The 27,905-nt window shown below is 42.4% G+C and overlaps 1 protein-coding gene across 1 annotated transcript in view; it reads left to right on the top strand.

Moving 5' to 3' along the window:
• TMEM131L (transmembrane 131 like) overlaps positions 1 to 20,349 on the top strand; it is an 89,379-nt gene extending 69,030 nt beyond the window's left edge. Inside the window, exons 27-35 of the mRNA XM_066573629.1 lie at positions 1,599 to 1,726; positions 3,748 to 3,905; positions 7,893 to 8,075; positions 12,104 to 12,182; positions 15,375 to 15,457; positions 16,574 to 16,694; positions 18,181 to 18,269; positions 19,375 to 19,547; positions 19,918 to 20,349. Of these exons, the coding sequence (XP_066429726.1) occupies positions 1,599 to 1,726; positions 3,748 to 3,905; positions 7,893 to 8,075; positions 12,104 to 12,182; positions 15,375 to 15,457; positions 16,574 to 16,694; positions 18,181 to 18,269; positions 19,375 to 19,547; positions 19,918 to 20,193 (1,290 nt within the window). The 3' untranslated portion in view covers positions 20,194 to 20,349. The remainder of the gene's footprint in view (positions 1 to 1,598; positions 1,727 to 3,747; positions 3,906 to 7,892; positions 8,076 to 12,103; positions 12,183 to 15,374; positions 15,458 to 16,573; positions 16,695 to 18,180; positions 18,270 to 19,374; positions 19,548 to 19,917) is intronic.
• Positions 20,350 to 27,905: the final 7,556 nt, after the last annotated feature.

The raw sequence follows: 27,905 nt of genomic DNA, 5'->3' as shown, positions 1-27,905 counted from the left end.
TTGTAAGGCTGGAATAGCACATACAGATTGGTTTAACCCCTTAGTGACGGAGCTTTTTTGCATTTTTCCATTTTTGTTTTTTCCTACTCCCTTTTAAAAAATCGTAGCTCCTTTATTTATCCATCGACGTCGCTGTATGTGGGCTTGTTTTTTGCGGGACGAGTTGTATTTTTCAATGGCACTATTTATTGTACCATATAATTTACTGAAAAATGTTTAAAAAATTCTTAGCGGAGAGAAATGGAAAAAAAACGACATTCCACCATCTTTCGGTGCGTCCTGTTTCTACAGCACACAAATTGCAACAAAAACGACCTGATATTTTTATTCTATGGGTCAGTACGATTGCTACGATACCAAACTTGTATAGTATTTTTTTTGCTGTAGTACTTTTATTTTTTTTTAAGATATTAAATTTTTTTCAATTATTTTCTGCGGTCATTTTGTGCGTGCAATACCATTTTTATTTTTCCGTCGACGTAGTTGAGCAAGGGCTCATTTTTTGCGGGATGTCCTGAAGTTTCCGATTAGTATCAATTTGGAATACATACGACTTTTTGATCGCTTTTTATTGCGTTTTTTTTCTGGGAGACAGGGTAACTTAAAAAAAGTGTATTTCTGGCGTTCTTTATTTTTTTTTTTCAGACGACGTTCACCGTGCGGGAAAAATAATGTGTTACTTTGATAGTTCGGACTTTTACGGACGCGGCGATATCAAATACATATTTTAGTTTATGATTTTGATTTTTTAATAATGGATATAGCAAAAGGGGGGTGTTTTTAAACTTTTATAACTTTTTTTTTTTTTTTTTAAACAATTAAAAAAACTTTATTGATTATTTTTTTTACATTACTTTGAAGTCCCCCTGGGGGACTTTAACATGCGATGCTTTGATCGCTCCTGCAGTATGACGTAATGCTATAGCATTACATCATACTGCTTTTTTACAGGCAGTCTTTCAAGCCACCCTGTGTGGATGGCTTGATAGGCAGTCTGCTAAGGCAGCCCTGGGGCCATTCATTAGGCCCCCTGGCTACCATGACACCTGCACGGCTCTCCCGATCTCACCGTGGGGGGGCCGTGCGGGACCCCCGAACAGCGTTTGGGGGATTTAAATGCCGCTGTCAGAATTGACAGCGGCATTTAAAGGGTTAATAGCCGCAATCGGCCGAACAGCCGAGCGCGGCTATTGCCCGCGGGTGTCAGCTGTAATAAACAGCTGACGCCCGCGCTGTATGGAGGGAGATAGCGGTGCTACCTCCCTCCATACACGTCCTGCAACAGCAGAACGTAGTTTTACGATAGGGCTGTCACTAAGGGGTTAAAAGCAAAAACAAAACTGCATCACAGTCAGAAGAGAATCTAACCTAAAGGATAAGAAGTCTATCATTTGTATTATCCGTTCCTGACTTGCAATTTAAAAAAAAAACTGCATTGTAAACTTTGTATGTGATTCCGGCCTAAACCCTTATTCTGTAATGCATTCTATTCCCTGGAAGAGCTTTGTTGGGAACAGAACTGGTTTCCATGTGGTCAGAAGGCTCAGGTCCTACTTTCTTCTTGGTAATTATTGCATAAATTTTGTTTTTCCTTTTAGCACGAAGAGCCATTTCGGAAAAAGAGTCCAGTGGAAAAAAGAGATGGTGTTTTCCCAAACTTAAATTGGAATAAAAACAGAACCTGTGCCAGGAAGAATAAGAAAAAGAACAGTGTCTTCTGTACAAGGTGCCTGATGCAACACTTCAGTAGATACCGGACACATTTTGCTTTCACTTCCCGGTTTTAAGGGCGTGTAGAATATTCGTGTTGGGTTATGTTACATAAATCTTGTTTATTTCAGTACGTAACCGCTTGAGCCATCTGCACTAATTACTCCCCTTAATTAGTCACGGTTGGTAAAGTGTTCTTTCTATGCTGTAGATGCATGGTAGGAATAGTTCACATCTCTGCCCACTGTTTATTTTTTTTATACAGTATGTAATGAAAATTGTAGCAAATGCTTTATTTAGAAGAATACTTTGTTTTACAGGGAAAAGTAGCATTCCCTGTTTGACTAACCTTTGCTGGTATGCTCCAGTCTTTAGGCCGCCTTAGGTACCCATAGCATAAAGTGTTGTCATGCTTATAATGTAGAAAAAACCCTTAACATCTGATCAGAAAAAAAGGAAGTTTCAGGACATACTGTGTGAAATTAAGAGAAATTGAATACTCTCCTATCCCGGTGGCTTTCCTTCAGCGCTGCAGCACTTGTGCCCACTGTATGGAACCCGGAAGACACGGCGGTCACGTGGTGTTAGTTGTGTGTGCGACCGCTCAGTCACTCACAGGGTTCAGTGCTGATTCTTCTATGGCTGCTGAAGCCTGGGAGTGGCTGAGTGGTTATGGGCTCAAGGAACTGCACTTGACCGCCCGCTGTGTCTTCTGGGTTCCATGTAGTGGGCACCGTGGCTGCAGCGCTGGACAGAGAGCCACTGGGATAGGGGAGTAGAGTATTCAATTTCTCCTCATTTTAATCCTTTTAAACATAAATGATAATGTTTAGGAAAACCCCTTTATATATAACCTGTGTACGCTATGCTGATCTGGCATAACATTAAAACCACCAGGCTATAAGTTGTGTAGGTTCTCCTCTTGCCACCAGCTCTGACCCTTCAAGGCTTGGACTCCACTTGACGTCTGAAAGTGCCCTGTTGTATCTGATACCAAGACATTAGACGGTTTTCGAGCACACCCCACATAAGCTCAATTGGATTGAGATATGGGACATTTGGAGGCCAAATCAATGTCTTAAACTCTGCAAAAGTCTTCATAAATAGTTTGAGGAACATGACAATGTGGCAGGATGCATTATCCTACTGTAAGAGGCTACTGTTAGGGAATACCGCTGCCATAAAGGGATGTACTTGGTCTGTAAGAAAGTTTTTGGTAGATGGTTCTTGCCAAAGTAGCATACACATGAATGCCTGGACACAAGGTTTTCCTAGAGCATCACACTGTCATCTTTCTTGCTTTACATAGTGCATCTTAATGCCATCTCTTGCCCAGGTACGTGACACATATGCATCCAGCCATTTATAAGATGTAAAGAAAACATGAGTCCTCAGAACATGCCACCTTTCTTCCATTGTTCAGAGGGCCATTGTAGGTGTTTTTGGTAGTGGACAGATGTCCAGTTGGCACTATGTCTGCTCATCTGCCACATAGTCTTATACGGATCAAGCTGCATGACCTTATATGGATCAAGTCTGCCAGCCTTTGCTCTCCACATGCATCACTGAGCCTTGGGAGCCCATGACCTTGATGTCCGTTCAGTTTGTCCTTGCCTTGATTACTTTTTTGGCCAGGGAGATCCTTATACTTGCCCAGTTTTTCCTGCTCCCCACACACCAAAAACAAAAAGAACTAACTTGCTGTCTCATATACCCTATACATGACAGGTGCCATTGTCATCAGATAATCAATGTTATTTACTTCCCCTTTCAATTGTTTCAATGTTATGGTTCATCCGTGTGTAGTGCTTTGCTTTGTTATGTTCTGTTTTTTTACTACTTTATTACTATTTGGCTTTTCTTCTATGTTTATTTTGGCAGTTTTCAGACTTGTGGGTTTCTTGGTCAGATTATGCACTGAAAATAGTCAATAAATCACAGTACACAACGTTTCAATGGGATTTCCAGTGTCCAGATAATATATGTAACTTTGCCTTCCAGTATAAAAAATTTTATTTTTTTTCCACTTCAACCCAGGATTACTGAGCAAAGTGCGTTGAAGCATAGTTACCAAGAGGCAGATAGACCAGAATTAAGAGCATCAAGCAGGGGAAAGTTGTGGAGTTCCTTGACCAATGGAGATGTTTGCAGAGGAGAACAGAAATCTTGCAGAATGCCTCTACGTGGCGATACAGGTAACCGCCCAAATATCAACATTCATGCTATCTGCTTTTGACTTTTTTCCTTCTAGTAAATATTCATCATGCTCACCATTAGACTTGGTGCTTTTTGTCCAACCCCATTTTAGAAATCCTACTATTTAATCTGATACGAAAAGTGGAGGATCTCTATTCTTATTCCTGAGCCATTTTCAAAAGTGACAAGTTATAACATACTGAATATTAACCCCTTAGTGACAAAGCCCTTTTGCGCTTTAACACTCAAGGATGTACATCTACGTCATGGAGTTTCGGGGTTTGTATGGAGTGGGATCGGGGGTTGAATCCCGCTCCATACAATGCAGGTGGCTGCTGTTTTGTTTTTGTTTTTTTTGCAGTTGACACCGCCTGCAACAGCTCCAATCACCACCTGATCGCAGCTGTTAATAATTTAAAAGCCCGATCGATATTTGGGGATCCTGAATGACCCCCCGGAACGAGATTGCAGGCTGCTATGGAGCCTTCTGAAAATCCCCAGGGCTGCTACTGCAGATTGGCCTATCTGTTTGCAGTATAATGCAATACTATGGTATTACATCATACTGCAGGCGCGATCAAACCATCGCATGCTCATGCCCCCTATGGGAACTTAAAAAAAAATCATTTTGCCATCTTCATAATAAAAGCATCTAAACAAAAAAAAAAAAAGCCCAATACATAATTGGTATCTCTGCGTCCATAAAGGTCTGATCTATCAAAGCAACACATTATTTACCCTGCACTGTTTGGCCGCCTGCAGACAGGTGGAAATTCTGCGGCGGGATTTCCCACGGAATTTCCGCCCGTGGAAGCTGCCATAGGATTGCGTTAGCAAACGCGATCCTAGGCAGACGGCCGCGCGAGATCTCGCGCGGCAAACAAATCGCGTCATGCTGTATTTCTGTGTAGGGCTCGCAGAGCCCCGCACAGAAATCTCACTCACCGTCCGCCGGCTCTGGTCTGCACATGTGTCGGCAGCCGGCACATCAAACAGCCGGAGCCACGGAAGGAGGTGAGTGCCGCGCTGCTCTCTGCAGACGCTCGGGTCCCGCTGCGAGAATTCTCGCAGCCAGATCCGACCTGGCCGTCTGCAGGCGGCCTTAACGTCAGAAAATAAAAATGCCAGAATTGTGCTTTTTTTTTATCCTGTCTCCAAGAAAAAGTGTAACAAAAAGTGATCAAAAAGTCATATGTACTCCAAAATGGTATCAATAGAAACTACTGGATGTCCTACAAAAAAAGGAGCCGTAGCGCAACTATATGGATGGGAAAATGAAAAGGTTATGGCTGTCAGAAGATGGCGGCATCTTCTGCCCTAAAATAAGAACTTAAACTAATACACAACAAAGAATGAAACATAGGTCATCCTGCTTCTAATTAGCTCCACCTTCTCCACATTCCTGTTTAGAGAGTATTTGAGGCAAATCTATATATCACAGGGTAGAAAGAAAATTGTACAGAAGTCCCAGGATATCTATCAAATCGAACCAGGGTCCACCTACCCCTCTGTACCTATCTAGTGTATCTGACCGTATACCATAGATTCTGCCATAGAGGGCTATTAGTGAAACTATTCATTACTTCCTGAAATGATAGATTGGGTTGTTTCCATGTACCGCAATGTGCGTTCTAGTCGCCATACATGTATTCTGTATAGGTTTGCATACCTGGTGTTTAACTCTCGGTGGGCGATCTCCTAATAATTAATTGATGGAGTAGTTTATTAGCCTGAGGCCAAAGCTGGGACACCTCTAGACAAGTCCACCAGATTATGTAACGGAGATCCAGCCTCCGAACAACCCCTGAAGCATAAGGGCGAAGAGGATGGATAGAATGGATTAATTCTAGCAGGCACCATATATGTATGGTGTAGAAGTTTTATAGAGGTTTCCATTAGGGTGACCTGGGGGCTGCTCTTCGAGATGGTTTCACAGTAATGGTGCCATCTTTCCTCGGACAAGCTAATTTGTAAATCCGTCTCCCATTTTCACATGAAAGGGAGCTTGCCCTCTACCGTCGGGTTACATAATGTGCTATAGAGCGAAGAAAGAGTTCCCTTCCTCAGAGGTTTGTGAAGGCAAAGCTTTTCATTTTGATTTCTTTTTGCATTGTTTTCTAGAAGCAAGATTAGCATAAGCTGCAATTCTGTCATGCTTATTTTAACGATCTTTATCGTGCAGTCTAAATATTTAAAAAGCGGTCTGCAGACCAGTACGATTATGTCAATACCGAACATATAGGTTTTGTTATTTGGGTTCTTTTCTTTTTGCAACCTTTTCACGCTTGGGGCTTAGTGAAAGGGGCATTTTTTCGCAAAAATTTTGTTAGCATAACTGATGAGAGCTGAGAGCTGCCTCTGATTGGTCACAGCGCTCAGCCAATCAGAGGCAGCACTCACTCACCCATTTATGAAGTGCTGAATACTACTGAAAGCAGTTTGGGAGAAGAGCCGGCTGGGCGCGGGTGAGCCCTGGCAGCTGCAGAGAGGTGAGTATTGATTTTTTTACACATTTTTAGGATGGTTTTCAGGGAAGGGCTTATATTTGAAGCCCTTCCCCGAAAATTAAAACAGCGCTTGCCGGCAGCCCATTGCTTTCAGTGGAGCCGGCTGAATTGCCGGCTCCATTGAATTCAATGGGAGAGTGATCTTTAGTATATGTTCTCAATGGGGTCGGCGCTGATGCCGCTGACCCCATTGAGCGCAGATACACAGGAACACAGATTTGCGCAGAATGTAGTTACATGCGTTCTGCGAATTGTTGTGTCCTATAATTTTCGCTGCATCCGATTTAAAAAATGGACATGTGCCCGCTCCCATTGGAAAGCATTGGGTCTATATAGATGCGGATTGCAAACGCACCTGCAAATTGTGCGAAAAAACGCCCGTGTGACTAAGCCCTTAGGGGAAGAAATGTTTTTTTTTTTTTCATTGCTGTATTCAAAGACCCATATAATCCTGGTTTTTTTTCTTTTGTCAATAGTGCTGAGAGGGTTTTTTAAGTGGGATGAGTTGTACTTTTAAATGGTACCATTTCAGATGACCTTTTGATCACTTTCTATTCCTTTTTTTGTAAGGCAAAGTTAGTTATTTACGCTATGTTTAAAAAGTTTTTTTCATGGCGTGCATAGTGTGGATTGAATGATATCCTAACTTTTTTTGGTCACAACAAATGCGGCGATACCAGATTTGCACCTGATTTGTTTTTCTTTATATAGTAAGTGAGATTTTGATGTTTTTATTTATTTATTTATTTATTTATTTATTTATTTATTTATTTATTTTTTCTATAATTTTTTTTATTTTTGTCCCACTGGGGGACTTAAGAGTCTCCATACTTTATCATATATATTATTCTTATAATGCACTACTATACTTCAGTATTGCAGTGTATTATAAATCCTGTGAAGCCACCGTGCTTGGCTAACCTGGGGACCGTATTTGAGCCTCTGGATGCCATAACAACCCATTAGTATCCCGCCATCACATTACAAGACTCTAATGGGCGACCCCTCCCTCTGTCAGCGCTTTATATGCAGCAGTCGTGGTACGTAAAGGGTTAAACAGCAGGAATTGTTTCTTCAGCCCCCGTTGTTTGAGTAGGTGCCAGGATATTATGCAACAGCGGAGCATCCACTCCCCTTGACATGTGCTTGGCTTCTGATGGCAGTCACCATACAAGGCTATTGCATTAAGGTAAAGATGATTAATGGCCGCTGTCAAAAAATGTATGAGCGGTCGTTGGGGGTTTAAAGGGAAGAAAAATCAGTCAGAAAAAAGTAATTGAGAGACACTCAAATATGTATAGTTTTTACAAAAAATGTAGATGTCTTTTATTTCAGGAAGTAATTAAAATAAAACACCCACTGTATCTGGGTTTGGTTTTATTCCATCACGGTTGTAGCTAATGGTTTAAAATTCTCTTAAAGTATTTCTTTGTGTTACTAACATTTATAGAAAATCTGTACACATTTCTTCATTTTTAGAGTGCTACCAGATTCTGAAAAAAAAATCTGTAGAGAAGTTTTCCTCGGACTCCAGCTCGGACTGCGGCAGCTCTCGTGGCAGCGTGCGGGCCAGCCGGGGCAGCTGGGGAAGCTGGAGCAGCACTAGCAGCTCTGATGGAGATAAGAAAAACACCCTCCCCAATCGCCTATACTTCCCTCCAAGTAAGTGGCTGACAACCAGCATCACTTAGTTTTTTTGACTACTCTTGTTGGTAAATGGACTGAAAGGTTTCTCATTCATGTGTGTTTAACTAGCCAGTCCTATGACTAATGTGAAACAAACACATACAGTAGTCACATAGTATGTAAGGCCGGACACATGCCCAAATACGTCTGATTATTGTTGGGATAACCTGCTGACCAGTTGCTGATTCTCATAAACCTCAAATATGGCATATGAAAAAAACAATGTCTTTTTTAGAATATATGCATAGAAAGGTAAAAAACGCTCACGTGTGCGAACGGGGACCTACACATTTAACTGTGGTGTTCTTTTGCTGGTCAGGTTCTATGTTTTTTGTATGTAGTAGGACTTTTGATGATGTCACCAGGGGCAGAGCATGAGAAGCACACACATACTAACTGACAAGTGGTCGTTAGTAGTTTAATAAATGAATTAATCTAAAAAGTCTGCGATGTTGCAGAGGAAGAAAATGTTTGTTTGTTTTAATAGAGAGTATAGACCAAATCTTAATTGAGCACATCTAAAACAACCTTTAGGCTTCCTACACATGGCCGAGCGTGATATCTGTCTGTGAAGCTCTGCCTGATATTGCGCTTGCGCACATTCGATGTACTGGCAGAGGTGAGGCGTTTTTCTGTCAAAAACACCTCTCCTCACTTATGTGAGGTTGCGCTTCACATAAGTGAGGAAAGGCGTTGCTTTCAGCCATGTCGGAGGATTGACAAGTGTTTCCCATTGTTTACAATGGGAAGCCTCTCGTGCACATTGTTTCCCATGCAATGTGTTTTCTTGTTCCATTGAAAACAATGGGCGATGTGTTGCAGATAAAAATCCAGATTGGATTTTTTGGATTTATTAATGGTTGTAGAAAAGACATCCAGGGAAGAAATGGGCTCATTTTTTTAACCTGATGAAAGCTAGAGTAGTTAACTGGTCTTCATATGTCATTTCCAAAGCAATGGCTTGTCCAGTGCTATTCAAAAACTTGAGGGTAAGAAACGCTATCTTTTCTCCTTAGGGAGAGCACCTAGATGGCGAGTGAGGAGACTCAAAAGGCCATTCATACTCTGGGTAATATGCAAATAAGGGAGATGGAATATTACCTCCACGGTGCTACCTATTGGAAGGCAGCAATCCATCAAGCCAAAGTTAGACTCTTTATACAAGCCTTGTAGCAATGACTAGAAATTAAAAGCAAAGCCAGACTCCATGCACAGTAGGTGTTTTTCCTAAGAAGAAAAGATAACATTTCTGACCCCCGTCCCAGGCCTTTCACTAGCAAAGGCAGACTCCTGCTTTACATTGATGAAGGGTAAACACCCTGAAACAGCTGTCTGTGCATGGAGTCTGGCTTTGCTTTTACTTCCCAGTCATTGTTACAAGGCTTGTATAAGGAGTCTAACTTTGGCTTGAAGGAATGCTGCCTTCCAATAGGTGGTGCTGTGGAGGTAACCTTCCATCTCCCTTATATTCAAAAACTTACCTTGATCTGAAGTAGTATGAGTAACTGGAGTAGTACTTTCTATAGTAGGAATATTGGGGAAATGTTTCTTCACCGTTATAAGTCTTATAAATTTATTGACATTTTTGATTGTGTGATGCAGATTCATATTACAGGGGGGGTGCAGAATTGAGACGCTTTGAAAGAATAGATAATTATGCTGAATTCAAAATAGCTGCCGATAGATTGACAACTGGTAAAGCATTGTTCACGCAGGATGTTTGTGTTTCTGCATGTAGTAGTTTTTCTGTGTTTTTTTTTTTTTTTTTCCTCTACCGGCTTACTGTTGCCAATTTTTAATGGATTTTTGGCATTATGCTGGGTGTTTGCAGAGGGAAAATAAGGAATGTGGTGAGCTGGATAAGAATGAACTTTGTTTATTTGAAGCCACACAATAATTGCAAGAATCGTCCGGATCTGAAGAATCAGTTTGTATATCAGACGTATCTGAAGAACTCACATTTTTATTGTGGGTATTAGATTTCTTTAAAATAAATTTAGGCTTCTTGCTATGGAAAGCGTCAGCACACTGTCCACGAGCGAAGAACCATTGCGATTCTCCGCTCACGTCAGGCAATTCTCCGCAGTCAGCCTATTTATCAGATATGCTGACCGGCGGAGATTCGGCGGCGGATCTCCGCCGCAGGATACCGCAACGCCCGTGGACAGGGGGCCTAAGTGTTTTGCGCTGCAAGCACCAAGTATACAAAGCTTTAGTCTCATAGTTGTGTGCGTCTCGTTCAAGCTGGGATCTTTTGATAGAAGTAATGTGATCCTCTAGTTCAGAGAGGTTATCTTGTAAAGATTTATGCAATGTCCTATAATCTTTACGAGTTGGATATAATTGTAGTGAAGATGGAGTTTCCTGTATGACTGAATCATCAAAGTGTTTAAGTTTCTCGTGTTCAAATGAGATGATCAGCTGCATCAAATCAAGTGAACATATAGAAAGTCTAGCAATTCCATCGAACTAAAAAAGATTCAGAATATTCCATTCGTCAGCCACGTGGTGTCATTTTTTTTTTTGTGACCAACTGTTCCAAAGTAGTAACATCCACTAAATACGCAATTGCTGTGTCATCTGTTTTTTCAAGGTGTTCTTGAGGCTTTTTATATAATATATATATATATATATATATATATATATATATATATATATATATATATATATATATATCTTTCTTTCATATTAGATTGCCCAGAAAACATGCCGGGTTAGTTAAAACTGGAAATGACACAGTAGATGAAATCTATCCATTGTGGAAGCAACAAATCACGGATTCAATATACATGTATAGAACAAATAAACTGATCCCCAGCGTTATACCAAACAGCCAACCTCCACTAAGGGGAGCGCACGGAGAACTATGCCAAGCCGGTTACTCAGGAATGCCGTGCAGTAAAAGTCATTTTCTGTAATCTATTGGCAATAAAATATCAAGGTAGTTGGAGTATTTCCTGGATAAATGTCCAACAAAGATCATTATCAGGATAAATGAATTCTGCAGGCAAAATAAAGCATCGCACAGCATCCATTAAAATAGATGGGCCAACCATGTAATACATTGACTGGCTGGATCCTCTACTGCACGAAGGTCCTGTATCATATGTATACCATCCGTATGTCTTAGTAACGTATATGGAAACGTGTTGTGCAGTATTAGGCCAAATGCACATGGGTGAAAATTCCGCGGCGGGATTTCCGGCAGAATTTCCGCCCGTGCCTGCTGCCATAGGATTGCATTACATAATGCAATCCTAGGCGGACGGCTGCGATTTGACCGCATGAAAACTCATGTAAACAAATCGCGGCATGTCATATATCTGTTTCTCGCAGAGGCCCGCACAGAAACATCTCTAGTGACACGCCAGCTCTGCGCATGTGCCGGCTGGGCGGCAGCCAGCACATCACAGTGCAGAGAGAGAAGACGCCAGACGGGTGAGTATAAGGTCTGAACCGGGGCAGAATTCTCACAGCGGGATCCGAGGCAGCCGTCTACAGGAGGCCTTAAGCAGAAAATGACTTTAAATGCCCTGTGAGATATTGCTCCCAATGGTGCCCTAAAGGATAGGCAACTAATAAAAGCCCCAAAAAAGCTGCTTGTTCTTTTATCTACTTGGAGTAGGGCAACCCATTCAGATTGATACATTATCATGATCCGAGATCATGAGACATTGAAATCTATTTTCTTCTGGTGCTAAAAAGGTTTTAGCCTTTTACCGAGCAACAGTAGAAGTTAGGATCTTCTAAAGATAATGAAATGTAAATGTCATGATGTAATCATAGGTCCAGTTTCTTTTTTTATATTTTGCTGTGGTTTTTCATCAAGGTGTTTGTTTCTTTTTCTCAATCTGTGGACCAGTCCTTCTCTAAGTTTTTAGTTTTTAATATTGTCCTTTTACTTTGAGGAACAAGATGAGAAGGTCCATTTGCACTAACCATGATTATTTTTTCCTAACTGTAAATACTCTGCATTATTAACTGTATTATGTTTTTCACCGTAGGAGAAGCCCCGACACAAAATAATTTCCCCTCAGAAAACCCTATTTCATTAAATTTGTCACACAGTATTTGTAATACAAGGTAAGAGGACCACTTTTTACTGTTACTAAAGTCTGTACCTTTTGTGAGTTAAGACCTACCTAAGACTATGCTGCATTCACAGTGCACAATTTAGGTAAAAATCTTATCTATACCTATAGCATTTAAAATATAATACGTTGCAGGTCTTGTGTTGCTGTCTAGTAGGGTAATATGTTAGAGCTGAAATTTGCCCAATTTTAAGGCCCTTTTAGACACAACGGGAGTCGCTCAAAAATCACTCAAAGCCGTCTTTTGAGCGATTCTCGTTCTGTCTAAATGCAGGGACATAGCGCAGTTTTCGTGCACGAGTCGCTGATCGCTGAATTCTAGCTTGCTAGAATTGAGTGATCAACTGTTATCAGCGGAGCAGGCTGTTATCACCCGGCTGCACTGATAAGATTCTTTGTGCCTGTGCCCTGCTGTGAATTCACAGCAGGTACACTGGCAGTCAGAGCAGAGAAGAATACAGCTGTTTGTTTATGCAAAACAGCTGTATTCTTCTATTAGTGGCTGTGGCTGTGTTCCACGCCACCTGCATATTCTATAGTAGCTAATTAGCTACTATAAAGTATGCAAAGCTCGCTCAAAATTGTCACTTAGACGATCGCTCAAACAATAGTTTATCGGTGTAAATGGGGCTTTACTCATAGGCTATACCAAACGTCCCAGCAAGGCAACAAATGCCCAAAGTTGTGTGTACCCTAGCATAAAACCTAAATCTTTATTGTAAATAGTAGAACATGAACTAACAGGCATACATGTGGTTCATACGTCCAAGCATGCTAGGAGTTCAAGTGTCCAACAAGATCCATATAGAATGGTTAGTCTGTAATGTATAGTTAGTATGATAGTATCTCAAACTAGAAGTATAAGAACGTGGCTGTAGTTTGCAGCACAAGAATCCCCTAACTAGTATGTACTACAACTCTCAGCAATCCCTGCAGCTAAAAGATCAACACATTTAACCCCGACATGTTTCACCACGAACGTGTTGTCCTCAGGGGAAAGGGCTACATGCTCACAAGCTGGCCACTCCCAATAATTAAATGGACAAGGGTAGGTACCCCTGGTGTATGAACAGCCAATCTAAATTAGTGATCAGAACTCCATGAGATGCTCCACAAATAATAGTGATCAGAGTCCTGGATGGATTAATGTACCTATCCGAGCGCCTCTGCAGCGAACACCAATCCTTACTGAACGTTCGCTTCTAATGAGCAGGTCAATGTGCCAATTGCAGCGTTCCGATAGCGAGCATCAGATATAGTCTAGCATTCGCATCATACCGCTATCACTGAGATAGCTTCCCCCATTTGGGGCATGCCCACTACTCCCAATATCAGACTTGGAAAAAAAATCCTTCAGCTATCAGTTAGTACTAAAGTGTTGGCAGAGATTTAGTACTTCAAAGTGGTTTATATAAACCTGGTGTATATATTCAATCCAGTAAGTTTAGAGATGTTAAAAGGAGCATATACACTGCAAAGTTTGTATCCTATATAATACATATCCCAGATTTGAGGTACTTGTCTACTGAGAATATGGGGGCTGTTACATAATCACACCTAGTTCCCATAGTTTATATAAATGCTCCCAACTTGGGTGGTATATAATCATCCATACGTCCCTATGGATATATGTGGGTGATCGGTGGAGTCTAGCAGTAGCTGTGTATCCCCTATTGTTCATAGTGACGGTAAAGGGGTATATAGATGTATATCATTACTTTCCTCCTAAAAGCTATGCAGTTAGAAGAAGGCTGAATGTAAAAAGCCTTTGTTAAGGTCAATTGGACTCCTACTTTGAAGTCACCTGGCCTGCTCCATGTAACGTTTGGGGCATGGACAGTGCTTGTACATTGTACATTATACTTTATTCGAGGGTAGGCATATCTTTGGGCATTTGTTGCCTGGCAAGCAGGTTAGAGCCCGGTCTCTAAGGGGTCCTCTTTGTTTTTTGTCTTCAGTTTATTCTCACAACCTCCTTCATTGCTGTATCCTGGTATGTAGACAAGCAAACTTGTACAAAAACATCACAATAGAATAGCTTTTCCCCTGTGAAAGCCACCCTTCCAAGTCACTTGTTTGTACAGACCGGTAATGTGAGTCTGGTGGCCTTGTGTGCGTTGGCACCTTGCCTGCATACTTCTGAACACCAATGAGCCCAGATCTCCCTGGCAACTTTTCTGAGAGGAGTCAGACCCATCATAAATTAACCTTTTGTGTTTGAGAAGGTTTGACATTTAATATCAGAGTTGCTACATTAAAGGCAGTTTCCAAATCTGAATTAAAATAGTCATGAAAGTAATCCTTTTCCATGTAAAAGGGCAATTAAAGTAAGAACCTAAATGTTATCGCAGTCTGTATCTAGTAGCTATTACTTCAGTGAGCACTGGATTGTATGTGGATACTGCAGACGCGGTTAGTCCCTCATTTTAATATAATGTCCTACATCACAGGCAGACCACCGTAATGTGTAAGGGTGCTTTATATACAACATACCATTTGATTTACTTCCTGTTTTCACAATGTTGCAACATGTAGTTTTCAAGTATTTCTCAAATTGCAATCCAAAGTAATCCCAATATTGGTTAATTATTTCTGAGAAGTATTTGTGAAATACTTTAAACTTTACCAGAAGAAAAAACCCCGTAAACTCCTGGTGCCTAGTGATATGCCAGTACTATATGGGCTCGTGTCCACGGCGGGTCGGATTCTGCATGTGGGAGTGAGCAGCAGAATCTGACCCTGCCCAAGGCTGAAAAACCCTGACTACCCGTCCAGGTCGTCTTTTTTTTTTTTTTTTCTTCTCTGCTGCTGAAGTGCCAGGCAGCGCATCCGCAATGTTAATTGCCGGCAGTCTGCGGATCGGACGGCTTCCGTAGACTTCAATGGAAGCTATCCATGTGGCAACCGTACTAAAATAGAGCATGCTGCGATTTGATTTCCGCACCCAAAGGTCCACAAATTTAAATCTGCATGCTTTAATTCAGTTGTGGACACCTGTGTTTCCCTATGGGTGGCTTGAACGGTGGATTCTGCAATGCAAATTCGCCCGTGGACATTGGGCCTAAGTGATGTGATAGATTGGAAGATCCACTTGCAGAGTTGCATTGCGGCTTAAGGCCTTTCATTAAAGATGCCCAACATGTATACGCTGGATTCTTTAACACTTAATTCTCTTTATTTTCAGCTCCGATATAAGCTCATTGCCTCGCTACCCCGACATCTTATCCTCACCTTTCCCAGAGGTACCAGAGGTTGATAAAAACAAAGGTAAAACTCTTGTACTTTACGGGTTGCTTAATAATTCTAAGCAGTACTTTAAAAGCAGTTGTCCAGGATTAAAAGAAAAAGGCCTTGTGCCCATATTTAAAGTCTAAACTACTTTTGATATGTAACAGTTTTAAAGCAGCACATTTTTTTTATCAATTAGAGGCACAATTATTGAGCTATGCGATCCCACATGCTTTTTCTTATCACTTGGTACGATGAAATGTGTGTTAAATATAAAGCATTATATTTTTAATTATTCAGCTGACAGTATGGCCGCCCTCTCCAATGACTTTCTTGGACTCCTATTCTTAGAAACCTGTAAAAAAGAAATAAGATATGATTTTGACATTTAAAGGGGCTTTACGCAGGATAGGCTTATTGGCTGGGGCCTGCCGCTTGGGACCCCAACCGATCAGCTGATAGAGGCTCGCTGTCAGTGCCGCAGTACACCGGGTCGGAGCAGAAGCAACTGCTCCAACTTCGGTGCAGTGGACGGCGCTTGTAACTGCAGGTGCAGCTTCCATTAATTCTAATGAGTTACAAGCGCCAGCCATTACACTGGGGTTGGAGTAGCATCTTCCACTCCGACCGCTGTGTATTGTGACTCTGACAATGGGCGCCTGATCAGCTGACCCCAGCCAATCAGTAGTATTTCCCTGGAAAACACCTCTTAAGTATTTTACAGTTCTGAGCTCTTTCATATTGCACCAGTGATAATCCAGTGAAAAATTCTTGTCTTTATCTTGTTTTTAGATTTTGATAGCCTATCAGTAGGATATGCCTTCATTGTCCAGTTGGTGAGGCCACTGTCAGTTTGCTCTAGGAATTTGGAAAGGGTTGCAGTGGTCTTGACCCAACCTACCTGTCGCATATTGATGGCATTATGTAATCCATATCTAAATTGTGAAAACTCCTCTTACTCCATGAGTACAGAAATAGTAGCCAATGTGTCTGCTTGTCATACGAACAAATAAGAGATAAACTATACCTCATAATTATGAGGGGGAGGCATGGTGTCACATTGGGTGGTGGGGGGGAATACTTTATTCTCAGCACTACTCTGGAGGCCATGACTTTTATATCATTTGATCTTCTACATCAATGTTTTGTCTTTAGGACTGTACCCACAGGAAGATGTGTGGTCTGCACAGCCCGTGTGTCTAACCAACGATCTCAACTATAACCTTGAGAACTCCGTGCCATGTGTAACACAGGATCCCCCACCGGTTCAAAATAGGTCTGCATGGTGGTATATCTATTACACTGATGTTCATGATTACTGTGTCCGATGATGAGCAATGCCAGTTACAAGGAAGAGCATTAACCCTTTCCAATCCAATTTTGGATTCCGGGTTTCCTAAAAGGCTTTCTCTTTTTGCTGTTATACAACGGTGCCATCTGCTGGCTAAAGCCAGTGTGTGCACGCCAGAGAGGCTCCGACAGCGGAGTGGCTGGTAATAGACGGTAAGAATACCCTGTTGGACGTCTTCTGACATTGGAGCTGTACAAGCTTCAATCAGAATTTAGAAAGACGTCAGACAGTGGATTGGAAAGGGTTAATAAAACGTGTTCACTATATATTTGCATTACAGTATTGCAGGGACTTTATAAGTATAGTAATCTGATGTAGAAAGTACAATTGTCTTCTGGCATTCAGAATAATGCATTATAGAGACCCAGCCAAATGGTTGACTGGCTTTATTAACCTGTAGAATTATGAATGCACCTCAAGATCTGTATGAGATAAGTAAAACAAAGCATCATGAATGTATTATTAACCCCCTAACAGTCATGTTAAATTTGGAAAAAGCCTCCTGAAGAATTTTTTTTAATTGTAGATTTTGAATTCATGTCTCATGTAAACAAATATATTTGGTACAGAAGTCCGTCACCTTTAGTGCACTTTCATTCCCTTAATGACATACCTTGAACTAAATTTAATGTCATCCCTTCCCTGGGACAGGGGGAGAAGAAAGAGAATTGCAGATCTTCCTGCTGCTCTGCACAAGAGCTGAAATGTGACAACTGTAAATTCAGTATTCCCGACCCCACTTCACACGGCTGTAGCTTCAGTTCTGTTTGTGCTGCCGACATGTAATTGATGTCATTTTAAAGCCAAGAATCATGCTGGTAACGCTTATGGAACCAGAGCTACAGCCATTTAAAGTAGTACAAGCTCTGTTTCTCCAAAACTGTAATGTCCTTTTCCTGCAGATCTAACAGAGCTCGTCGTAAACTGTTGGGACACTAATACCCCCTAATGTGCCTACATAGTAGTAATTCCACTTTTTTGCTAACTACAAGGTATTCAGGTTATATCTCCTCCATGGCCTTCCCCACAGCCACCAGCCCACAAAATCCAGTCCAGCAGTGCACATCTTTCCATCACTAGTGCTGTCACAAGATGGTAGTGCTGTGTGCATGCATAGACTCCTCCTGTTCCTGTTGCTTCAGAGCACTAAAAGAGGAGATGGGAAGAGTGCAAGTAGGCACACTTGATGCATTCCCTGGCATAGTCCACCCCTGCTGCTAAGCCCTCAGATGGTTCATAGATGCATTGAAGGAGATACTGCGTTCCTCCAATGCATCTATGTTGGTAGGTCTGTGTCGTCCAGATAGCTGGTGGGTCCGGTCTGGATTTGAATCATGATCTACCAGTTGAGTACCCTAGCTGTGTCGTGTGGACGACTGTGTGTATTAATATTTTATTCTATGTATTCCAGCTACATCAATTGGAATTCAACATGTGACGGACAGTTTCCAGGCATTTATGGATCACTGGAGTTAAATGACTTTAACTCTTACCCAGAAGGTAAAGACTAAATTACACTGTATAGATAATATAATTGGCTTCCCTGTATGAAATAAGAATTGTATAGGATTGCTATGTACTGTAATTTGTTTTACAGTAAGTTTTGGTTAGACTGTTATTTGTACGTATGTGTATGCACTGTATTTATATCTAAAACCACATCCATCATTACAGCATGCATAGGCTACAACCGAAATTGCTTGTTTCATAAATATTTTGCACGCATTGCACTTTATTTTAAAGAGCATGCTGTGAAAAAGAGAAATGAAACCGAAGTCTTCCTCTATTTTGCGGAAACTGAATAAATCCCGCATCAAGTCTTTTACAGTTACAAACTCACTGATGGTTTACAGATTTCTAAGAGAGAACAGACTTTCATTTCAGAGGCATGCATTATATTAAGATAATAACGTATTCACATTAGACTGCTGTTAACCAGGTTCTTTATTTCTGTGAACCTATTGTATTAAAAGGGGATGTCTGAATTATAAACTTCATTTGTAATACTGTCTAGAGAGGGAGTGCCTCGCTCAGGACCTCTAACTATTAGCCAGGGCATACATGGCTGCAAAAAATCTCTCTCTCATTGTGTCTGGTTAATCTAGCATGTCCATGCACACTACACACACAACCCACTTGCCTCTGGCATCACCCTCACCTTCACAGTCCTTTTATTTTTGTGTATACTAGCAAAAGAGTTTTCGTTAACCTTTTCAATATTTAAAACTTATTTTTACTTTTGTTTGTTTCTTGTTCCCGTTTTGATCACTTATACCATGTACTGCAATACTTTAGTAATGAAGTATATTATAATTATGTTGGCATTCTATTAAGCCTTACCACAGGCAGGGCTTTATATATAAAGGACCATGGTAGCCTTGAATGCCTTCACAAGGACCCAAGCTGCCATGATAAACAACTGTCTGCAATCTCGTCGGGGGCATGTCTTTCAGGCAACGGAGGGAGCCTCTCCTTCTGCTGGGCCATTTAAATGGCACTGTCAGAATTTCGGCTAATCCATCACTACGTTCAGCATTTAAATCTGAGTTTTTTTCTGATGCAGCATAGAAATATTTAATGCTGCTTTTATTTTATAATTCTGCAGAAAACATGAACTTCCACAATAGTTTTTCATGTCCTGATGTGCAAAATCCAGCGTTTATTGACCAATGTCAGTCTACTTGGAACTTGAACCCTCCGGCTCCACCACCAGCGCCCCCTCCACCAGGTCAAGCTATGCCAAACTCTTGGGAACCAACAAGTTACGTCAGCAACTCTGTAAGTAAATGTTTGTTTGATAAGTTGAACGTAATCTAGTGGATGTTAAGGCTTCTATACAAAATAAAATGGATGTTTGTTTTGGAATGTGTGATGAAACCCATGAAAACATAGGAAGTACATACAAAGAAGCCAGAACCAAGTTCCCAAGGGTGCTAATTACTGAGCCACCATTGTAGTGAATTGTGTATTATTTTACAGGTCATAGATGATAGAAAATGTAAGTAGGTTTCTGTATAGATGTCAGTAGGTTATCCATAACCCATGTTATCTTAGTGGAAGCAGTTGCCTGAAATGTGAGATGCCAGCAGTACCCATGTGTTACTACAATGTCCCTTCTGTGTTCTGATGATTGTGCTCTACGTTTCAGCCTTACCTCTCCAGCACCAGAAGCTTATCCCCTATGTCAGGACTGTTTGGATCTATCTGGGCCCCACAGAATGACGTGTTCGATGGGTACTGCCCCGTGAGTGGCTCTCCTCCCCATTCTGAGCATATTGGGACTCACTCAATTATGTGCAAGCAAGAATACTCTTCAAGGTTCAACCCCTTCCATGCATACATGAATCTGGACATTTGGACAACTGCTAACAGAAACCAAACTTTTCCAGTCTCAAGAGACTCTGGTTACTGTGGGAACATGTGAACCGGATACCAGTGGAAGAAAATGTGATTAGTGTTACTTGCTGTTTTTGGTCACTAGAATGAGCAAGGTGTTGGAATAGAATAATGATGTTGGTGAATATTTTGGCACTTTTTATATGGATAATAAATCCTTTTTTCCTTTTTTTATTGACTTTAAGCTTTGTGTTTCATTTATGTGCACATAACACTAGAATGGCAAACTTTTAAAAGATTGTGTAGTATCACTCCAGCCAATGGTAGCCTTTAGGCTGGGTTCACACGGGGTGGATTTGCCACGGAAATTCTGTGCGGAATTTCGCCGCGGCAAATCCGCATGCGGCCGCTAATCCCGGGATTAGCCAGCTATGTGGACAAGATTTCTCAGAAATCTTGTCCAGACGGGACGGCAAATCTGATGCGGCTAAGCCGACGCTGCGGCGCGGATTTGCCGACCGCAGCATGTCCATTTTTTTCACCCCCGCTGCAGCCGTGCTCTCCTCTATGGGAGCGCCGGCCGCAGCGGAAGAGCAAGCGGCCGGGCTGCTTCAAAACTGCCGTGGGTTTTGAAGCAGCCGTTTTCCCAGCGGAAATCTCGCGGTTTTTCGCTGCGGCCAAACCGCGGGATTTCCGTCGGGAATCCGTCCAGTGAGAACCCAGCCTTATGCTCCTCTAAACCTCATTCATGTTCCCATTCAAAAGTGCAGAGCATAGTCACCAACTGCTTGAGCCTGTTATGAAGTGTTCATTGGTATATGGTAACTTTTTATGGCATAGCAGTCTGTAATTTGCCATCCCCTAGTAGTCCTGTTGACAAGTCATGTGAGGCAACTGCAATATGAATGTATGTAAATGACAGTCTAGGTACAAATGATGGATTGAATGGTCAAAATATGAGCTAATACTTCTGCTGTGATTATTCCAGCTCCGGCTAATTGAACCAAGACACTCAGCATATTTGTGTAGCTGAAATGTAAAAAATGGAATTGCACGGTATGCACAGTGAACACTTCACACAGAACAAGTCCACAATATTAGATAATGGTAACAAATATTCAAAGAGTAACTGCACTTTTAACTTATTTTTGACATGTTAAAAGTTTTTATTAGGGGGAGTCCCACTGCTGAGACCCCCTCTGATCGCTAGAATGAAGGGCCTGCAGCGCTCACCCGAGCACTTTACCACTTCGGATTTCTTTCCTGATTTTTGGCTTCTTCTGACAGCTGAAGATTGCCTCTGTATGCAACTGCTTTACACCTCTGAGGCCGTCTTCAGCTGCCAGGAGAAGCCAAATACCAGCAAAAACAGGCAAAGGTGCACACTCCTCAGGTGAGCCTGCAGCCCCCTTGTCCTAGTGATCAGCGGGGGTGTTAGCAGTGGGACCCCCACTGATCAAAATTTTTGACATGAAGCTCTGACATGACAAAAGCGCAGCTACAATTAAAAGCTCTAAAAATTGTGGAAGAGAAAAAGTTTACACCACTGAAACAGAAGGCTAACGTATGATTAGCTTAGATTTAACAACATGTTGGAAGTAGTAATTTTCCCTGGTAAGATCAGGGTGTAATGGAGCCAGCGGGCTGTCCTGGCACTTTTTATGGCTTCCAGGGCAGAAAGTGTAATTTCAAAAGAGGCCCCATGTGCCCTGGATGTGTTTTTGTATTGTAGGCAGCACACTTCTACTGCAGGGGATGGCAGATCTGCTGAGCAGCGGCCCAGCCTGTAGTACAAGAACAGCTATAATGAGTGTAGGACCTTATGTAATGTCACGGTGACAAAGACCATGAGTGCACGAATAATACATACTGTAGCAGTCTGGAGACTAGAAATGCACCTCTTTTCTTTTCATTCTATAGCTTCTACATTTGGGATGGGGATGCTTCCATGGGCAAGGCCCAAAAGATCCAGACCAGTTCTGCAACAGAAGAGACCATTCCTTTAAAAATTGCATCATGTCCCATCTCTGACAACTTGGGTACAGCTTTTGGCACCCATGGCAAATGGCTGCTTTTGCCAGCAAGACCTTTCTGCTCCAGGGGAAAATGTAGTATTACACAGGAGACATTCAGACGAAGGATGGTCCAAGGACAGTTCGTTCATCTCAATGGAGAAACCGTTTTCTATAGAATATCCTCTGGAATACCTGAGTCATACTTATAAAATGCTGCTAATTCTTTTCATAGCATGTAATTAGGCTTTTTAATTCTATAAACGTGTATGAGTGTGCGTTTAGATGTTGTGGAAACACTTATTAGGCCGCTTCCACACGGGCGGCACAGAATCGCAGCGATATTGCATCTGTGTGATGTCACGTTTTCTTGCTGCGATATTGCGATTTTGTGTCTCTACAAAGCCATTTATGTGATTTGGTTCTTGAATGCCGCGGATCAGCCAATCAAAGCCAGCGCTCAATGAACCAATCACAGCCAGCGCTTCATAGAGACGTGTATTTTAAACCTCCAATCCAGGAAGGGCTGCCTGAAGACTACAGAAAAGTGTGCCGGAGCTGCAGAGGAGACGCATGCTGGAGCTGAAAGCGCCTGATAGGTGGCGTTTTTTTTTTGTTTTTTTTAAGCAGATAGGGTTTATTTTAGGGCTTTTACAGCCAAAGCCACAGGAAGAAGTATTTATAGTTCTCGCTCTGTGTTAATCCACTTCTGTCTTTGGCTCAAAAAACTGCATCAAAAACTGCAACTGTATTTTCAAAATTTCTTTAAGTGAAGCCACCCTTAAAGAGGTTTTCTGAGATTGTGCAAAATCTAGCCTGGGCGATGGGGTGTGTGCTATAAAGATATCAATAGAAGGATTACTTACCTGGTAGATCCACCACTGCTCTGTTCCTCCCCACAGGGCTTTATTTACCTAAGTGCAACAATGACATAACATCTACGACAGGTGAGCTCAGTCAGTCACCGGCCTCAGCAGAGCCTCGCACAGCCCTGTGAACTAATCACATTTCCTCATACCATAGATATAAATGAATCAAGTTTTTTTCAATAAAGTACAAAAAACCATATATTTTTTTAACACCTTGAAATAAAAGTAATTTAATATTTATTTAAAACAAATACCGTATATACCGGCGTATAAGACGACTTTTGAACCCCGAAAAATCTGCTCTGCAGTCGGGGGTCGTCTTATGCGCCGGTAATACAAAAAAAAAAAAAAGTGTAAAAAAAAAAAATTTATTACTCACCTCCCACGGCGTTCTGTCGCGCTCCGGCAGGATGTCGCTCACTTCTCGTCCCCGGCGCAGCATAGCTTTCTGAATGCGGGGCTTGAAATCCCCGCTTCCAGAAAGCTAATACACACGCCGGCAGCCATGACAGCATTGAATGGCTGTGATTGGCTAAAGCACACGTGGCTTCAGCCAATCACACTATTCAATGACATCATTGAATGGCTGTGATTGGCTGAAGGCGCACGTGTTAGCAATCACACCCATTCAATGATGTCATTGAATAGTGTGATTGGCTGAAGCCACGTGTGCTTTAGCCAATCACAGCCATTCAATGATGTCATGGCTGCCGGCGTGTGTATTAGCTTTCTGGAAGCGGGGATTTCAAGCCCCGCATTCAGAAAGCTATGCTGCGCCGGGGACGAGGAGCGAGCGACAGCCTGCCGGAGCGAGCGACATCCTGCCGGAGCGCGACAGAACGCCGTGGGAGGTGAGTAATGAATTTATTTTTTTTTCTCCACTGTATACCGGCGTATAAGGTGACAGTTGGGGGGTCGTCTTATACGCCCCGTCGCCTTATACGCCGGTATATACGGTAATTGCAGCAAATTCCTTTCAATTCAAATCAGTGATATTTGAGAAGAGTCACGTTCTCAGATATGTTTTAGTCAGTCGTAAAAGAGTAAGATATAAAATTGTATACAAAGCTCAGTGAATTATTAGAAAATCTGCAAAGTCCAAAATAGAATTCCAACACAAAAAATGCAAATATATATTTTTTCCCCCCAGAAGTTCTAATTTTGTATTTTGCTTCTATAAAATCCATAATATATGAATAGTGCTGTATTGTGGGAAGGTTTGGCACAATGGGCTTCATGGGTATGACATTTGGTCTCCATACAGAGTTTATTATAGAAAACTGGGGTAAAGGGCACTCCGCCACCCTCAGCCCAACCTGGCACAGAAAGGAGTTTCAGCTAGTTTTTGTTATATCCACATATTTTACATTTGCTGTAAACGGGCTATACAGACACTGCAGTGAAAGTCCTAAATGACACCTATTCAATGAGAATACTGAAATACAGTATATGTGTGTATATAATATATAAACAGTGGTTATATAGATATCTAATAGATAGATATCAATATATATAATTAGCCCCATAGGATTTCCTAATGTTACTGAATTATCTCTGCTACATTCTTCCTATGCTAAACAATATTACTTGTAATAGAACCAGGAAAGCAATTCTACATATTAAGTTGCACAACTCTTGAGAATTCCTCAAGGTGCGGTCTGGCCTTTGTTGGTATATAAATACTTGGATTAAGTCATTTAGTCAACATAATCTCTGCAACCGCAGCTTTGGTATTGAGTTAGTCTTTTCAATGTAGGAGTCTAACTGAGCCTCATATAAATGAGCTGCAGTACCAGGCACAGCACACAAATGATGGGTGGCGCTGTATCAGAATTGTAACCGCAATCCAACAAGAACCGCTACCTTTTTTCTTTCTTGTGGTTGGTGGTAGTTTATTAGATATCCTAACAATGGCCATAATCCTTGTATTTTCTGTCACTATCTTCAACACAATCGATCTAGACTGTTTGCTGACCAGGTCTTTGAGTTGATGTGCTTTTTATATGAAGAAAGGCTTCATCACTCTTTGCTCTGTGAGGAGATGCATTATCTGGAAAAAGACTTCCTCACCAAACCTATTTCCCATCAATGAAATAAGTGTTCTAATTCTCTGCATACCTATGTGCCTGGACGAATGAGGTAATGATTGTCATCTTCCTGAAATTCAAGGCGGCACGGTTTTCAATTTGCATGTGGCTAAATGCAGTTAGATTATTGAGGTAGGGAATTGCTGCTAATTTCCAATCCAACTGCTTATCTTCCACCTTAATGTTGGTGTGGTTTCTACTGCAACATGAACACTCCTTAATCCTTTACTGGATGGAATAGGTTCAACTGACAATTCTTGTTGGGTCAATGCTTTCTTCAATTAGCCACGTCCAATAGCTTTGTTTATGTCTTTAAGCAACCACTTTTTAAAAGGAACTTGTCAGGAACTTTTACTTCCTAACCCCCCACTATTGCCTTATGGTGTAAGGCATTATTGTATGTTTCTAGACTCGTCACTATACCAGTTTTGTTATGCCACCTGGAGGTTACCCCTGATAAGAGATGGTACCACTCTCCCAAATCATGCTGGCCCCTTCTTTGCATGTTTGATGTTCCTCTGGCTGTTACTCAGCCAATCAGAGCAATCTCTCGCTGGGAGGCGAGGATTTCAATTCCCATCACTAGGAAAAGATCCTCTGTCTGCTTGACAAGTGGCCAGGAGCTCCGGAGAGCAGCAGTAGGGACCAGACAGCGTCAATGAGTATTCCCTTTTTTTTTTCTTTTAAAGCAGCCTAGCTGGCATTTCGCACGGCCAAAAATGTGGTACCAAGTTGTGCCACGTTTTCAGCAGTGATGAAACCGCTGCCCATTCATTTCAATGGGTGACGAACGGCTGAAGACCAAAGATAAAACGTGCATTGCTGTCAAAGCGCAGCGTTTTGACGCTTGTGTGAACGGAGGTTTGTACAGCATTCGGCGCTAAACCCTGAACAAAAACGGCTGTATAAGGGAGATCTTAGGCTGGGTTCACACGGGACGGAATTTCCGTGTGGAATTTCCCGGGATTAGCCAGCCATGTGGACAAGATTTTGCAAAAATCTTATCCAGACAGTGCGGCCAGTCCGTTACGGCAAAGCTGGGCAGAAACTGACATGCAGTGGGGAATTCAATTGCGCGGAATGTCAATGCTTTTTTTTTTCCTCCCTGCTGCGGCCTGACTGGGGCAAGAAAGCCGCAGTGGAATGCTGACGGCGGTACTGCTCCAAAACTGGCGGCGAAATACTGCAGGTTTTGAAGCTGCGCAAATCCCGCGGCTTTTCAATGCGGCCAAGCCACGGGATTTCCGTCCTATGAGAACCCAGCCTTAGGCCGCCTGCAGAGGGCCAGGTTGGATCCCCTGTGAGAATTCTTGCAGCGGGATCCGACCCATGCCCCTGCAGGGGCCAGTGCGGCTCTCACCTGCTCCCGCAGCTTCGGCTCTGATGTGTCGGCTGCCGCCCAGCCGGCGCGTGAGCAGAGTTGAGCCGGCCTGTCACTAGTGACGTTTCTGTGCGGGCCTCTGCGAGACACCCACAGAAATAGAACATGCTGCGATTTTGTTTTCTGCGTGTGTTTTCACACGGACAAATCGCGGCTGTTTGCATAGGATTGCGTTTTGTAATGCAATCCTATGCATGCGGGCACAGCGAAAATTCTGCGGGAAATCCCACTGCAGAATTTCGGCCTGTGTGCAGGGGGCCTAAGACTGCATTCCCACGAACGTATATCGGCTCGGTTTTCACGCCGAGCCGATATACATCGTCCTCATCTGCGGGGGGGGGGGGGGGGGAGGATGGAAGAGCCAGGAGCAGGAACTGAGCTCCCGCCCCCTCTCTGCCTCCTCTCTGCCCCTCTGCACTATTTGCAATGGGGAGAGGCGGGACGGGGGCTAATTCATTACAATTTCATTGCAAATAGTGCAAAGGGGCGGAGAGGAGGCAGAGAGGGGGCGGAAGCTCAGTTCCTACTCCTGGCTCTTCCATCCTCCCCCCCCCCCCCTCCCCGCAGATGAGGAGGACGTATATCGGCTCGGCGTGAAAACCGAGCCGATATACGTTTGTGGGAATGCAGCCTTAGGCTGCTGCTGCATTTACCAAATCTTTTGTGTTTGTTCGTTTAACATGTTTCTAGACAAACGAGACTCAATAATCGCATGAAGAATGTCTTCTATTTACAGTTCTACTTCTTGTGAAGATCCTTCAGCTAAAAAACAAAAGCACTGCTCTTATGAAAACCGTAAAGAGCAGTTCTATTGATTTAAGGTAAAAAGTAAACTGGATATAATCAAAAAGAACACAACTAGAGATGAGCGAACGTACTCGTCCGAGCTTGATATTCGTGCGAATATTAGGGTGTTCGGGATGCTCGTTACTCGTAACGAGTACCACGCGGTGTTCTGGTTACTTTCAGTTTCCTCTCTGAGACGTTAGCGCGCTTTTCTGGCCAATTGAAAGACAGGGAAGGCATTACAACTTCCCCCTGTGACGTTCAAGCCCTATACCAACCCCCTGCTGTGAGTGGCTGGGAAGATCAGGTGTCACGCGAGTATAAAAGTCGGCCCCTCCCGCGGCTCGCCACAGATGCCGTGTGAGTTAGTGAGGGAAAGTGCTGTTCTATTGGAGATGCTGTAGGGAGAGTGTTTGTAGTGAGTGTAGGCTTCAAGAACCCCAACGGTCCTTCTTAGGGCCACATCTACGTGTGTGCAGGCTGCTGTTAGCAGTGGAAATTTTTTTTTCTCTCAAAATCAGCAGTGCAGAGCATTGCACCCGGTATTAGGGACAGAAGTGGTGCTTAGGCAGGGAGAGTGTTAGGAGTGAGTGTAGCCTTCAAGAACCTCAACGGTCCTTTCTAGGGCCAAATTTAACCGTGTGCAGTACTGTGCTGGCTGCTGT

Source organism: Eleutherodactylus coqui, chromosome 7 (genome assembly GCF_035609145.1).
Source record: "Eleutherodactylus coqui strain aEleCoq1 chromosome 7, aEleCoq1.hap1, whole genome shotgun sequence".
Taxonomy (NCBI): Eukaryota; Metazoa; Chordata; class Amphibia; order Anura; family Eleutherodactylidae; genus Eleutherodactylus; species Eleutherodactylus coqui.
This window is presented reverse-complemented; position numbering and strand designations above follow the sequence as displayed.